Source organism: Mauremys mutica, chromosome 5, assembly GCF_020497125.1.
Source record: "Mauremys mutica isolate MM-2020 ecotype Southern chromosome 5, ASM2049712v1, whole genome shotgun sequence".
Taxonomy (NCBI): Eukaryota; Metazoa; Chordata; order Testudines; family Geoemydidae; genus Mauremys; species Mauremys mutica.
The window spans coordinates 94,256,888-94,271,687 of NC_059076.1; the positions used below are offsets into that span (position 1 = coordinate 94,256,888).

Below are 14,800 nucleotides of genomic sequence, written 5' to 3' on the forward strand. Positions count from 1 at the left end.
ACTGCTACCATGAGAGTGAAAGCAATACTGCTGATGGTCTCAGAAGAATCTCTTTGTTTATCATTTGCTGAAATGACAACTGCTGCAACTGTGGGTACGTCTATACTACCCGCCGGATCGGGATCACCTACATACCTTCCTTCCAAAGATGTGAAATAGTAGTAATGCAAGTCAATTCAAAAAGAATCTGGACACTTCAATCAAAATGAGTAAAAAATAGTTTCAGGTACTACATTTTTTCTTGAGTCCCCCTTTACAATTTGTCCTTTTATAATCAGTTTTCCTACTAAAAAAATCTGATCATTTGTATTATAGTAGCACCCATAATGTGCAAGGCACTGTCCAAATATAGTGAGACACAATCCCTACCCTAAGGATTTCACAATCTAAATATTTTTCTTCTCTGTTGCTATGTGAAAGTTCCACACAGAGTGAAATTGAGTATCCAGAGTAACAGAGCGTAGAGAGTAAATGAGCTGAAAAAGTTGAACAATTGTTCTATTCTAAACTAAGAGTTAAAGTAATTGTGGGTGGTACTTGTAACAATACTAGGCAAAATATTTTCAATCTAAAATAGGATTTAAATTGGTGCCCATTAAAAGAAAGAATGTGTTATATTAGGGGTTTCAAATACACTTAATTTATCCTAATATCTAATATACTTTCTCATAGTTATAGTCTGATGGAAATATCTTCAAATTTTAAATGAATGTTTTTAAAAAATTCAAGAATTCAAGCTATCACATTTGATGGGACCTACACAAAAATGTTTCTAGGTTGTTTTTGTTTTTTACAGCAGCAGTTAAACCCTAGTCCATCCCAAGTTTTCTGTATTCATGTGAACATTATTAGTGATAATGTGAAAACAGATGACATCTTAATTCTAACTCCAACCAAAAGGGAAAAGATAAAAAAAATCACATTGGTAAAGTGGTGTTACACATTCAAAATCAAAACAATAGAACATTTGGAGGGATTTAAATTATGAAAAGTAAAGGCTAGCAGTAGGCTAGGGAACCACGTTAAGGCTCTCAAAGCTCCTTCTGAGATAGCAGCACAGCATTTAGGAACCCCAAGCTTACAGGGCAGGCAGTGACAGAACCCCTTACTGGACTGGGTGATCCCCAAAACATCACACCTATATCTGCCAGGAAGCCATCAGGCTTTGGACATCGTGTTAACAACATGCATTAACCAACTACAAGTGATCACTACAGAAGTCCATCACAGAGCCAATATTCCATCAGTGGGGGACTCACACCATAGATTTATTTGTCATGGACAATAATACCAAATGCCCGCACTTCTGCTCCAGAAGAGACTTAAGTCTGGGATCACAATCAGATGCTTCTCTCCTTTGGTGGTCTCAAGTTCTCCTATATGCCATTTTCCCAGTTTGCCATAAGTCGGTGTCTTTGAAATTAGTGATAAGAGTAGAGTTGGGGATCTAAAAGCATTTGAAAACATCTTAAGAAAAGAAATTAAGTCAACATTGACTAGTTTTCCAAACCTGGAAAAAAAAAGTAGGTCTTGAAAGACTAAGGTCCTGCCCATACAACAACTTTAACTGAGTTTTACAATTAATAGTACTGTGGCTTTATACATGGTCCCCACACACCCTTTGACTTAAATACTGTTAGTAATAATCATGGCAGATCATGTTTTGCTAACCTAGGAGTGTTAACAGGATACCCTAAGCATGACTGTGTCACCAAGTTAGCCAATCTTCCTCTTCCCTAGCTACGTAGGGAGGGACATCCCCAAAGTGCATTACCACATATGATAAATGGTTCTATTTTGTGACAACGAACTCTGGGTACTTCATTTCTTGCAGAGGCATTTCGGGATAGTTGCCCAGATTTTCTCAGACTGCAACATACAAAAAGGTAAAAAGTTGTGTGGATATGCAACTCTGACTGTGATGGCAGAAGATTTGCTGTATCCACACTTTGAATCATGTAACCTGTTAAGATGACCATTCCTCTAACCAGTCACGAAACCGGTGCTGTAGCTTTAGGATAGGCCGTGGTTTTATCAATACTTATTGATTTTATACACTACTTTTCAAACTGATCCCACATCTCAGAGAAGCGAAAGCAAGACAAGATATAGAATGATTTTATTTCACACTACAGCTCTACATGAACAGAGATGGAAACATTTTCACAACTATTATCACCTCCCCCTTCTCAAGACCAATTATCTTGTAGTCAAAATTAGAGGGAAGGATAGAGAGAACAAGCTAAAATGCAGTCAGACCTCATCCCATTCTGCCCAGAAAAAGGAAGAGGAGGATGGATGGAGCTGCAACAAAACTTAAACCTTAACTGAAAGTAGACTAATTTCCAGCAGTTGGAAACACTCCTTCAAGAATGGAAATTTATAGTGAAAGTGTTTTTATACATTCAGAAGAAGACTGCTAACACAACAGCCCACTACTTAAGCTTATGTGGGACAGCTAATACACAGGATATTCTTCACTAGAATGAGTGATGGGTCTCAGAACACACCAATTTGTCAGACACTACTCAGTTTTTTTCTGGCAGGAAAATGAGGTAGTCTATGGTAGCTGAATTCCATGCAATTTATTGTGCTGGTGTCAAATGCAAGAGACCTAAATGCAAGTAGCCGACCAGAGAGTCTGCTTGCTCTGTGGCCATTAAAAAGACTAGTTTATGGCACTTTCAATAAGATATGGGGCTTGCCTTAGTGTCCTTTGTCAAAACTGATGTACTGTGTATATCTGTCCATTGGTTTCCACCCCAGTGCTAATTGTGTTTCACTGGTGAATGAAGCAACTGCTAACTCCAGATTTCCTAAAATACTTTGTGATGCTTCAGAATGAACTATGTAATACAGATGAAGAGGGAAATACTGCTAACATTTTCCAATCCCAAAACTGTAACAAGGAGAAAAGAGTTGAGAAAAAGAAGTGTTCCAAGCCTACGTGTTTCAAGCCTTTTTGGTATGAAGTTCAGTAGAAAATGCTGCCTGAATTAAGAACAAGTGTTGACACTGTTGGCTTGGGCAGGTCAATTATTCATGATCAATCATGATGTGACCAAAACCAAAAATCTACAAAACAAAGATAGAAAAGAAACTACATAGCGTTTGCAAAATGCCCTTCATCAACTATCTAACAATCATGGCCAAAGCAAAAGAACCTGCAATATATTTGGCATGTTTCTTGAGGAAACAGATTACAGTCAAGGTAAGAGTCAGTTTAAGATTAAAGATCCCCCAGGAAAATCTGCCTGAGCAACTCAATGCGTAAAAACCAACCCAAAAGGCTGAATGGATTTTAAAACATAGTAATTCTACTGTGCATTTGTGAAATTTCCAATTTTAAGTGTTCAAAATTAAAACTGAACCAATTTTCTTCAAACTTGGCTTGTGTTTCAGTTCTCATTAGAAATCTAACCTACCTTTGGTTGTTGTTGAGCTACCCGAGTGCAAACTGAATTAGAACATACAGCCAAGAGTATTACCCACACGCACTTGCAAGAACTACAAACGGATTTATTTCGCTTGGGCTTTCCACAAAAAAAAAAAAAAAAAGTCACCTCAGGGTTTGAACACAGTAGAAAATTTAAGGCTAAACTAATTAGTTTGCAAAACTGAGTAACTAAAATCTCATAATTGAAGCTAAAAATAGAACCATAACTATTGCACACAGTATTGATTCACTATCAATTAACCCTGGTATTTAAAGAGATTAGTAACTGAAAAACAAGTAAGACCTCCCTTAAAATTTTGGAATGCTTATCTGGGTGTGTGGAAGAATCTACATGAACTCTCTCTCATTCATACCCATTGAGTCTAAAGTATTTCATTAAACTGATATAAACAGTAGATATGGCAGTTAATCTGCATATTGAAAAGTTAAGTATCCAACTAATATCCCCATATGTGGTTGTTTTGTTTATTTTCCCCTCCATGTGTACTCTTATTTAAAATCTAGATCAGAGCCATCTCTAATTATTTTCTATTACTGAGGGCAAGTCTACTTTACAAAATTAAGTCAACCTAAGTTAAGTCGACATACAGTCACCACGGTAATTAAATGGCTTTTGCACGTCCACACTATGCTCCTTGTGTTGGTGGTGCACATCCTCACTACTAGCATTTGCATCTATGCAGAGAACAGTGCACCGTGGGTATCTATCCCACTGTGCAACTTGACACCATCTAGTGCTGGGTGTTTGGGGAATGGTTTGCAATGCTTCATGGAGCGAACAAGCAGCAAAGGGGTGACTGGGGACATGATTTTAATGTGCCATGGTTCAGTTTTTCACCATCCCATAATTTTATCTGCACCCCATGAAGTGTTGCATCTCTTTTCAAAAGCCCCGCAAACCCACACATCCACCATCTTTGTGTGAAGCATGGATCCTGCACAGCTCTGCACTACTGTGATGAGCATTGCGAGCACGATGCGCCTGATCCTGCAGTATTTGCAGAGCCACCAGAGGAGCAGTGGGGAACATGACAATTCCTTGGTGGCTAGCCTGCTGTGGGACATAGAAAGAAACAATTCAAGATTGTTGTTGGCATTCATGGAGCAGCTGCAGATGGTGGAGTGCCGGTTCTGGGCCTGAGAAACAAGCACTGATTGGTAGGATTGCATCATTATGTGGGTATGGGATGATGAGCAGTAGCTGCAGAACATTTGGATGGGCAAGGCCACATTCCTGGAAGTGCAGCAAAGAGTCCTGTGGCACCTTATAGACTAACAGACGTATGGGAGCATGAGCTTTCGTGGGTGAATACCCACTTCGTTGGATGCATGTCATTCCCAGAAGTGTGTGCAGAGCTTGCCTCAGTCCTCTGGAGCAGTGACACCAAAATGAGATCTGCACTGACAGTGCAAAAGTGAGTGGCAATCAGCGTGTGGAAGACTTGCAACACCAGATTGTTACCGGTCAGGAATCAATTTGGAGTTGGGAAATCTACCATGGGAGTTGCTATGATGTAAGTGTGCAGGGCTATTTATCGCATCCTACTATGAAGGACTGTGTCTCTGGGCAATGTGCTGATATAGTGGATGGCTTTGCAGCAATGAGGTTCGCCAACTGCAGTGAGGTGATAGATGGCACACATATCCTTATTTTGGCACCAGACCACCTTTCCACTGAGTACATAAATAGAAAGGGCTACTTCTCTGTGATACTGCAAGCACAGGTGGATCACTAGGGACATTTTACTGACATCAACAAGGGATAGTCAGGGACGGTGCTTGACGCACGCATCTTTAAGAACACAGGCCTGTTCAGAAAGCTGCAAGCAGGGACTTTCTTTCCAGACTCGAGGATTACATTAGGGATGTTGAAATACCAATAGTGATCTTAGGAGACTCAGCCTACCCCTTACTCCCATGGCTCATGAAGCTGCAAACTGGCCATCTCAATAGCAGCAAGGAGCACTTCAACTACAAGCTCAGCAGGTGCAGAATGACAGTTGAATGTGCCTTAGGCCACTTGAAAGGCCACTGTTGCTGTCTACTCCCGAGATTAGACCTCAGTCAAAAAAATATCCCAGTGGTTATAGCTGCCTGTTGTGTGCTTCACAATATCTATAGAGCAAAGGGGGAAAAGTTTCTGTTGATTTTGAGCAACCATATACCAGGCCTATAAGAAGAACTCAACAGGGAGGCTTTGAAAGACCTTTTTAATAGTGAGCAACAGTAATGTGTGTTGCTGTAGTGTGCTCTGCCCGGCCTTTTCTTTTTTTTGCACCTCGGTATGAACCTTGTAAGAAGTGTTGCGTGTGTAGTACTAGAACACTGCAAATGCACCTATTGCTATTATCTGTGAATGATGTCAGCTCCAAACAGCATATGTTGTGAACTAATAAAGATTAATTACATTTCCATAAATAGACTTATTCCAAACTCATGCAAACAGACATATTTATAACTGAACGAAACTTTATAAATACAGGGAAAGAACAGTCATTTCCATTTCACAACACATACATCGACCGTCTCTCTCACAGCTCAGTGTATGGGCGGCTGTGATTGCCTGTACTCTCCCCCAGAGTGGAGTGGTAAGGATAGTTGAAGCAGCCCCAGACACCATGTGGAATGTGGGGGTGCACAGGTAGGTCCCAGAATGCAGTTCTCTATGGGTTGCAGAGGGAGGAGAGCACGGGTCTGTTGAACCTGAAGGTCAACAAGAGCCTCCAGCATGTTTGTTTGCTACTTGAAAAGTGCTAGCATCTCCTGCTAGATGTCTCTCTCCTTTTCCTGTGCTTTTCTATTCTTCGTACTATCCCTGTCCATTCATTCTGCTAGGGGATTCTCCAAGCCTTGTGCTCGGTATCCGAAGCACCAGAGGCTTGCAGGATCTTTTGGAACGTGTCATCCTTCATCCTCTTCCTTCTCCGTCTCATCTGGCTGAGCCACTCCACTAGTGTGGATGGAAAGATCTCAAGGCCACATTTCCAGCTGCAAAAGATACAATGCACAGAGGTACTACCGTGAGTGTATTCACAAGATAAATGCAAACCTGGTATACTGAAGTCACTCCCCTTGATCCACACAAGTTACAAACACTACATTCTCACTTCTCTTTGGGATTCACACAGCACGGTGGCAGTCCCAGCCATATTGAGTACAGCCCAGCGGGAAGGGAGCAAATTGGGACAATACAGGATGGAGGGGAGGGGAGAAGGAAACACACAGGCATCAGTATATGCGGATAAGGAAAATGAACTGAATACTGACACCATTTTCCACAAGCAGTAGTGATTTTAGCTGATATCTCACTCCTGAGGGTAACCGAGGGTGAAAGGGAATAGGTCCTGCATGTCTTCGGCTGCAGACCGGGCCCATATGCTGCTAGCCCTGTGTGCTACAATGGTGCCTGCAGAAGTAATTGCAAAGTGGCGTGGGAAAGTGTCCTACGGCTGCAGAAGAAATAAGGCAGCCCTCCCTAGAGGATTGCAGACTACCTTCAGGAAAGTTTCCTCAAGATTTCTTTGGAGGATTCACGGGACATCCCGGTGCACAGAAACAAACTGTTCTGCAGGGCCCCCTCTGCCTAACCCTACATGGAAATGAGAAGCAGATAGTGACTCTGTCTCTATGGGTTATTTCTCTACCTCTTCTAACATGATTTAAAAAAGAGTAAATGAACAGATGTGTCCCTGCAATACCAAAGCAAACTGCATACTTACCAGAGGTTCCTTCCCCTGGATCAAGCTCACTCAGGCTGGACTGTAGGGACTGCTCTGGAGTCAAAAAAAAAAAAAAGGCCTGACTCGCTGCACCACTGGATCCCCTTGTCGCCTGTCCCCCATAATCCCCCCCCCCTTCTCATCCAACACTTCCTCCTTGCTGTTCACTCCAAGGGCTGTGATTCCATCTCTCCTGAAGTATCCATAAAGCTCTTGGGGATCGTAATGGAGTCTCTGGCAAGGATGGCATGCAGCTCTTTGTAAAAGTGGCATGTCTGTGGCTCACACCAAAGCAACTATTAGCCTCGCTTGCCTTCTGGAACTCCTGCCGCAGCTCCTTCGGTTTCACACAGCATTGTTGCAGGTGATGCAGGTCCCTCTTGTAGCCCTTTTTCCCCCATACCTCGAGCAATCTGCTCATAGATATCCACATTTCTCTGGCTGGAGCAGAGCTGTGCCTGCACAGCCTCTTATCTCAACAGACCCAAGAGAGCCACCATTTCCTGTGTACACCAGGCAGTAGTGAGTCTGCAGCATGGAGCCAGCATGGTCAGCTAGGCAGTTGTTAGGTGAGCTCTCCACACCAAGCAAACAGGAAATAGAATTTCAAAAATTTGAGGGGCTTTAGAAGGAGAGGGGCATGTATCTGTGTACCTAGCATCCAGCCAGCAGAGTTCAAAATGGTGACCGGAGCGGTCATGGTGGGGTGTTATGGGACACCTCCTGAAGGCTACTAAAGTCAAGTATATAATGCAGTGCCTACTGCATTGTCCTAAGCACTGTTAAGCCAGCATAGCGACCAAGTTACATCAGCGGGAGCGACATTTTAGTGTAGATGCTTACAGAGTTAGGTTGACATAAGCTGCCTTGCATCGACCTAGCTCTGTAGCGTAGACCAGACCAAAACACAGATGTATCGGCAATAGTGTACTATGAAACACTGGGATACAGTAAAATAATCCAATTGCTGGATGTACCGAGTACATTGTTCAGCAGTTAGATTATAATAATTTGACTTTGAACCTAACATCCCCTGAGGAAAAGAAAAAGAGGAAGGTAGGGAAGAGAGGGAGTATGCTCAAAATTTTATTCCCTGAACCTAGTTTAAAAAGAGTATGACTGCACAGTGAAGAAACAGAATTATTTACAAAAATTCCAAACTACAAAATTTCATACCAGCCTATCTAACAAAGCTACTTAAAAAAAAAAAAAATTACCTCTCTTCACTCAGGCAAACCACATTAACTGGAATCAGTTTTAAAAATAGTTAAGTTTCAGCAATGAGAAGGACCTAGGTCTGTCTACAGACTCATAACAGTGTCTCAGTTTACCTTGTGAAGACACTTTAAAATGAAAACCCAGATCTGAAATGCACCAAGATTTTCAACAAGGCCTAAAACCCACAATTTCCAAAATGCACAGCTCTGAAACCTTATATTCATAACCAAAGGCAGAAAACAAAAAGATGAAGATTAGGGTTTCTTTTTTCGGAAGAATCCTACTAAATTTTGTTCTGGTATGTTTTAAAGATACAGCCATACATGTTAACATTAAAAAGCAGAGAAAAGAACCAAAATTTGATTCAGTGAGGCGAGTCATTTGATGCACTAATTTACACCAGATTAAAAGCATAATATGTTATTTTTAAACTCAGCTATAGTGTGAAGTGTTGCTAATCAGTTTCACAGGTCACCTACAACTCAGGATTCCAAGATTACTTATTTCAATCTGCATGTTGCATACAAGGGCAAGGTAAAAAAAAAACAACAACTTTTTTCTATGGAGAAAATCCTATTCCACTAGATAGCTGACAAATGTTAACAGTAACAGCTGGCCTACCTACAGCATTGCACTACTTTAAACATAAAATTAATTTTGACATCACACCTTAATTAAACCAATACAAAAGGCTATGTGGACAGTTATTTAGTTTAAACCAAACTTTTCAGTTTATCTTAAATTAATTAAGAACAGGTTTGAGCTGATGCAAAATAATTCACTCTTCAATCAAAATAAAGAGGGTCACCACAGGGGTTCACTGATTTAATTAAAATAGATTATGTGTAGGCAAGGCCTAATACTGGATGAGTTTTTGCAATATGCCATGCCTTGCACACACATTAAATATGAAAATGGCTGTATACATTCCTAACTGAAATAATCTTAACAAAATGTAAAGAGGGGTAAAAATGTTGGCCATGGTTTAGTAAAAATCAGTGCCAACAATGGGCACCTGGGGGAAAAAATAAGGTCTATTTCTACCATCCAATTTGGCTCAAACAATGTTCCAGTTGGTTGTGTGTGACACGTTACTTAGCTGAATATCCAGAGACTCCTTCCTAGACTGAAGAAGTATTAGCAGTTGTAACTCATTAATGATAAAGCAATATAGAACTCAAGTGGCAATTACCATCTCCACTGGAAAACTGGTCATAAACAAGAGTGCATAATTTGCAAATGATCTTCTGATCTTATTATGATGCAGAATTCCCTTTATTTAGCATTTAAGGCATAATTTCAGGTTCAAATTATAAAAGATGATATAGGAATGTAAATAGACGGGTAAAAAACTGTAGAAACTGTTTGAATACATAAGCCTCTCCATAACTACAAAAAAAGATTTTTCACCCCACCAGATGCATTTTGTTTACAGTTTTTGTTAGTTTTAGTTATCACTATATAGGCAGACTGAACCAGTGGTAGTGTTGAGTGCTCAAGTATTTACAATGGATATAGGGTTGCATATTGTCGTGGGTCCTCCAGTACGTCTTTCTTTCCGCCTCAAGCACAAAACTCTTGCAAAATCACCAGCCTTATAGCCAGCTGTAACCCAGTGCCTTTAGAAAAGCATAGGAGACACAGTATCTAAGGGAGTCTTCCCCTAAGACAGAGAAATAAGAATTCAAACAGGACCAAAGAGGAAGAACAAGAAAAATCTTTTTCTTTCAATGTCCCCAAAGCCAGAGAGGGACAAAAAAGGGAGGGAAATAGAGAATTGGTACCTCTAGATGAAAATGTCAGAGAAGATCACAAACAGGAACACACCACACTAAAGTGTTAGAATCACACACATCCAACACTCCTCAGTTTGAAAGAATGGAGACAGGTGATGAGGAGAAAAAGCCACTCCACTTACCATTAATAAACTCATCATGTGGCCTTATAATACAGAAGACAGAAGTGATTTCCAGTTATACTCACTGAACTAGTAAGAAATCTTGAGATGACATGTTTGTTCTGGGGATGAGGTGGGCAAGCATACCTCACATCTTTTAGTTAATGTTTCAAAGCAAGTAGTCATCCTCAAAGAAGGATTGAAAAAAAATGGAGACGAGTTAGAAACTGGATTGACAGAGTTCATATCACCTGAGAGCAACAACGGAGTTTAGCAAAATCAAAGCTCTGAGGAAAGAATGCAAGAATGAGGATTGTTCATGTCTCATCTTAGTCTTGTTCTAGACTCATATCAATATATGTACAGGTATGCTATTAAGAGAACAGTTAATTCTCATCTCAATCATCCACTTTAATCAACGAGAATAGAAGTATAAACTAGAGACAACAAAGTGTGTTAATTTAGGAAAATATTTATATGTAAGTAGACATGCAAGGTTATAAATTGCCAAAGAGTTAAAGAATGGCCATCACTAAAGAGTTTAATATCTTCTGTAGTCTTGAAAATATCAGAGATGCTTGAGAAATAATTAAGCCCTTCCTGATTAGGTGGAAGAGGGAAGACAAATCAAAGGATTAAGTCTTGCAAAATTACCATAAAAGCTTACCAGCCCAGGACATCTACTTACTCAAACCATAATACCAATTATAAAAAAAAGTTATTTTTTAAATCTATACTGAAAATGAGTTACTCACACTTGAGAAGAAAAGTTTTGCAAGGCTTGATTAGTTGGCATAGAGATTTCTTATACCCAAATGATTTTATGAAAGTGGGTTTAAAAAAAAAAAGGAGAGGAGAGGAGAGAAGAGAATCCACAGAACTGTCAAGGACAGTTGCATTTCAATGCACACTGTGGAAGAGAAAGACGGGGAGAACCCGAGGCCAGTGACAGCTGGAAAACCTGAAACAGTACTCTCAAACTTTCCTACTGAGAAATAAAAAAAAGACCCAAGTGGGCACTGGATAACCTATAATGTCCCAAATGAGGGAGCAGAGGGAAGTGTCTATCAGATCCAGCTAACACATCTTCAGAGTAAGGGTTTGCACCTTTATTTTTTCTTAGTAATAACTTCTGAAAACATTGAATAGAACATGATACACATGTTTATGTGCCCATATCTGTATTGCAGAGAATGTGTTTGGGCGGAAATTATCCTACTATTTGTCTATATTATTATGATAAATATATGGAATTATATATATTAAAACAGGGTGAGTGTAACCTCAAGCTTCAAGGTATAAACTGTGCACTGTAGGGCTCAAGAGAATTTTATTTACCAATGTACATTTTACTATGCCATTAGCTATGTAAATTTTGGGATGGTATATTTTTACATTCCTTTGAAGCAACAAGTGCTGGTTACCAGCTCCCAGAAGCTATGACAATACAAATTAATAATAATCAGACTTGCTAGAGCAATGACCCAATCCTATATGGTTAAATATACACTATGTGCCTATGCCAGGCCCTTTTTCTCCAACCTCTAATTTTTCAAAGGTAGAAGATGGGATCAAAAAAATCCAAGATGTACATGCATCTGACGAAGTGGGTATTTACCCACGAAAGCTTATGCTCCAATACATCTGTTAGTCTACAAGGTGCCACAGGACACTCTGTTGCTTTTTACAGATCCAGACTAACACGGCTAGCCCTCTGATACTTGACAAGATGTACACTGTTTCTCTTCTAATAGCTATTTTCAGACTTGCGGAGATCACCCAAAAGAAGAAAGAACATATGAAGAAATAGTGATGATCAGCCTTTGCCATGAGATAAATAAGTGTTTGTTCTCAGTGCTGTGTCTCTTTACCCATCAGAGACAGGCAGCAACCTCATGTTACTGAGACGATCTTGTGCTTGGGACTGTAGCCTCCTTTCCACTCTTTAGAGGTGGAACAAGTTCCTGAAGCACATTCTTATCTGTGCTCAGCATCCCTGCCTCCCTGCACCTCAGCAGGCAACCTGTTCCTAAAACAAAACCTTGCCTGTGCTCAGGACCCCTGCACCCTCCCCCGGAGGGCATCGTACCCCAGAGACAAAGCCCAATCAGTGGGGGTGCTCCCCCTTCCCGCAATGGGCAGCACGCTGCCCAGCCTCCCCTCCTGCTCCCCACCCCAAGAGAGCTATTTCTGGGACGGCTCCAGACTCGTCTCTCAGACTCCCACGCCGGTGTGAAGAGCACGTCCCTGCCCGCGCTCCCCCCGCAAGGTACCTAGGCCGACCCCCACTGCGGGGCCCCCGGGCGGGCCCCAGAGCATCGGGCAGCAACTTGCAGTTACCCAAACAGGGGAGAGTTGGGGCGCGGTGCACCCTGGGAGTTGTAGTCCCCCCCGGCGCTGAGCCCAACCGCGCTGTGCAGCAGGATAGACTCCCGCCCCCACAATGCACCGGGCTCGTTCCCCTTCACAGCCCGTTTCTCCCGCACCGGGCTGACACTGAACCCGTTAAATTACCGCCGGTGGAACGAGCCGTAAGGCGGCGCCCGGGCGGGATCCCCCCTCCCAGCACGCCCGGCCCCCGAGTGGGACCCTGCGGGGCCCGGGCCGGACGCGGGGCTCCTGGGCAAGGTTGGAGAAACTGCGTCACAGCCTCGGTCAGCGCCCGGGGTAGTGGCACAAACTGCTCCCCGGCAGAATTTCCGATGCCGCAGAGCCGGCACCGGCACCGGCCTGCCCGCCGCCCCCGGCACTTGCGGGGTCCCCCCGACCTTCCCCAGCCGGCCCCGCCGCGGCTCTCAGGTGCGGGGCGCCCTCACGGGGCTCCCGTCAGATGCCCCCGCAAATGCCCCAAAAAGGCCCCACGCTGCCCCCGTCCCGCGGGCTCCTCCCCCCCCTCGGGCCCCAGGCAGCGCCCCCAGGACGGGCTGCGCGACCCACCCCCCTCCGAGCCCCGCGGGCAGAGACCCCCGCAGCCTGCCCGGCCGCTACTCACTGACAGCGGCAGCATCCGAGTGCATTTTCGTGCAGCGCACACACTGCCCGGCCGGGCTCTCTCTGTCTCTATCTCCCAATCACAGAGCCCGGGCACGGGGCCTCCTGCCCCGCCCACACACGCACGCCATTGGCTCGGGCTGGCTTGCGCTAACGCCTGCCTCACTGCGCCATTAGGCCACACGCCTGTCATTCCCCCTCTACCGGGCCCACACGACCCGATACGGGTACCTCCACCGTCCTATTGGTTATAGTTCTCAACGAGTTCCGCCTCCCCGCCATAGTGATTGGGCTTTGCCTAAGTCAATTATTTCTGGCTCTGAAAGCGCGTGCAAAGAACACTACTTTGTGTCTCCCGTGAATCTGATTGGTCCTAGAGGCTATGGACCACGCCCACGGCCTGTTGTCATTGGTTAAGGAGAGCAGAGACCGGACCAGCGGCTCGCAGTGAATGGGGTTGGGTCAGGGAGGCTGGGTGAGGTGGCGCAGCGCAGCGGAAGTGGCGCTGGCCGTGGTTCACCCCTAGGCTGGTCCAGCAGGGAGCTGCGCAGAGTTGGCCTGCGAGAGGCTGTTGAGAGCTGACCTCCGTGCAGCAGCCCAGGGAAAGGCTGCAAGGGGAAGAACAGGCTTCCACCGCAGAAGCAGAGAATGGGCTGGGGAAGCAGAACTAGCCAGGGTGATGACCATATGTTCCATTTTGGCTGGGAGCCGAGACAGCCCCTTTTTAAGTCCTGTCCCGGCCATCCCGACTTTTTTTCCAAAAAGAGGCATTTGTCCTGTTTTTTTTTGCTGACTTGATCAGTTGTCAGGAGCAAACAGGACGTGCCCCCTTTTGTCAAAAAAGTGGGGTGCAGAGGAACGTGGCGCGGGAGTGAAGATGCCAGCCCCCCTGCAGGGGGGAGGTGAGCGGGGAGGCAGCATTCCAGTGGGGTGGGGGCATGGCAGAGTTACAGCAAAGGGCAGCAGCCTCCTGAGGGGGCCCCCGTAGGGTTCCAGCAAAGGGCGACAGCCTTCTGGGGGTGGGGGACTTCGGGAGAACAGCTGGGGGTGTCCTATTTTCTCTTCGGAAACATGGTCATCCTAGAACTATCTTATGTCTCAAAAGGTCAGTTACCTCTTGAGAAATATGATTTATCATAGAAAAAACACTCCACAACTTGATGTTTAGCAAATGGACAAAAAGTACTGGAGAACTATGGACAACAGAAGCTATAATTGAAAGTAGAATGAAGGCTCTAACAGTCAATGAAAGTATGAAAGTTTTATGTCTGATACTTCCAAGAAAGATCAGCAAGGAACAACTGTGCATCACCTGACAAAAAAGCGGGGGGCAGGGGGCATGCCTTCTGTTCATTTGTTGTTCTTGACTATCTATACCTACAGCAGGCATGCTCAAGAATGGCATATGAGGAGGTAAAACCTCATTGTGTAGGTCTGCCTTGGGTTAGACTAGGTGAGTTATCGTACATACCTCTGACAGAAATCTGCCCTTTCCAGTCTGGCAATACTTATCGTCAT

The 14,800-nt window shown here is 43.7% G+C and overlaps 1 protein-coding gene across 4 annotated transcripts in view; it reads right to left on the bottom strand.

Moving 5' to 3' along the window:
- The window catches only part of DCUN1D4 (defective in cullin neddylation 1 domain containing 4), a 63,982-nt gene extending 50,578 nt beyond the window's left edge, over positions 1-13,404 (bottom strand). Inside the window, exon 1 of one of the 4 annotated variants that reach the window (XM_045018588.1) lies at positions 13,284-13,404. In XM_045018588.1, coding sequence (XP_044874523.1) covers positions 13,284-13,308 — 25 coding nt within the window. In that variant the 5' untranslated portion in view covers positions 13,309-13,404. The remainder of the gene's footprint in view (positions 1-13,283) is intronic. The other 3 variants (XM_045018590.1, XM_045018593.1, XM_045018589.1) reach the window with 3 other exon arrangements.
- Between the last annotated feature and the right edge of the window lie 1,396 nt (positions 13,405-14,800).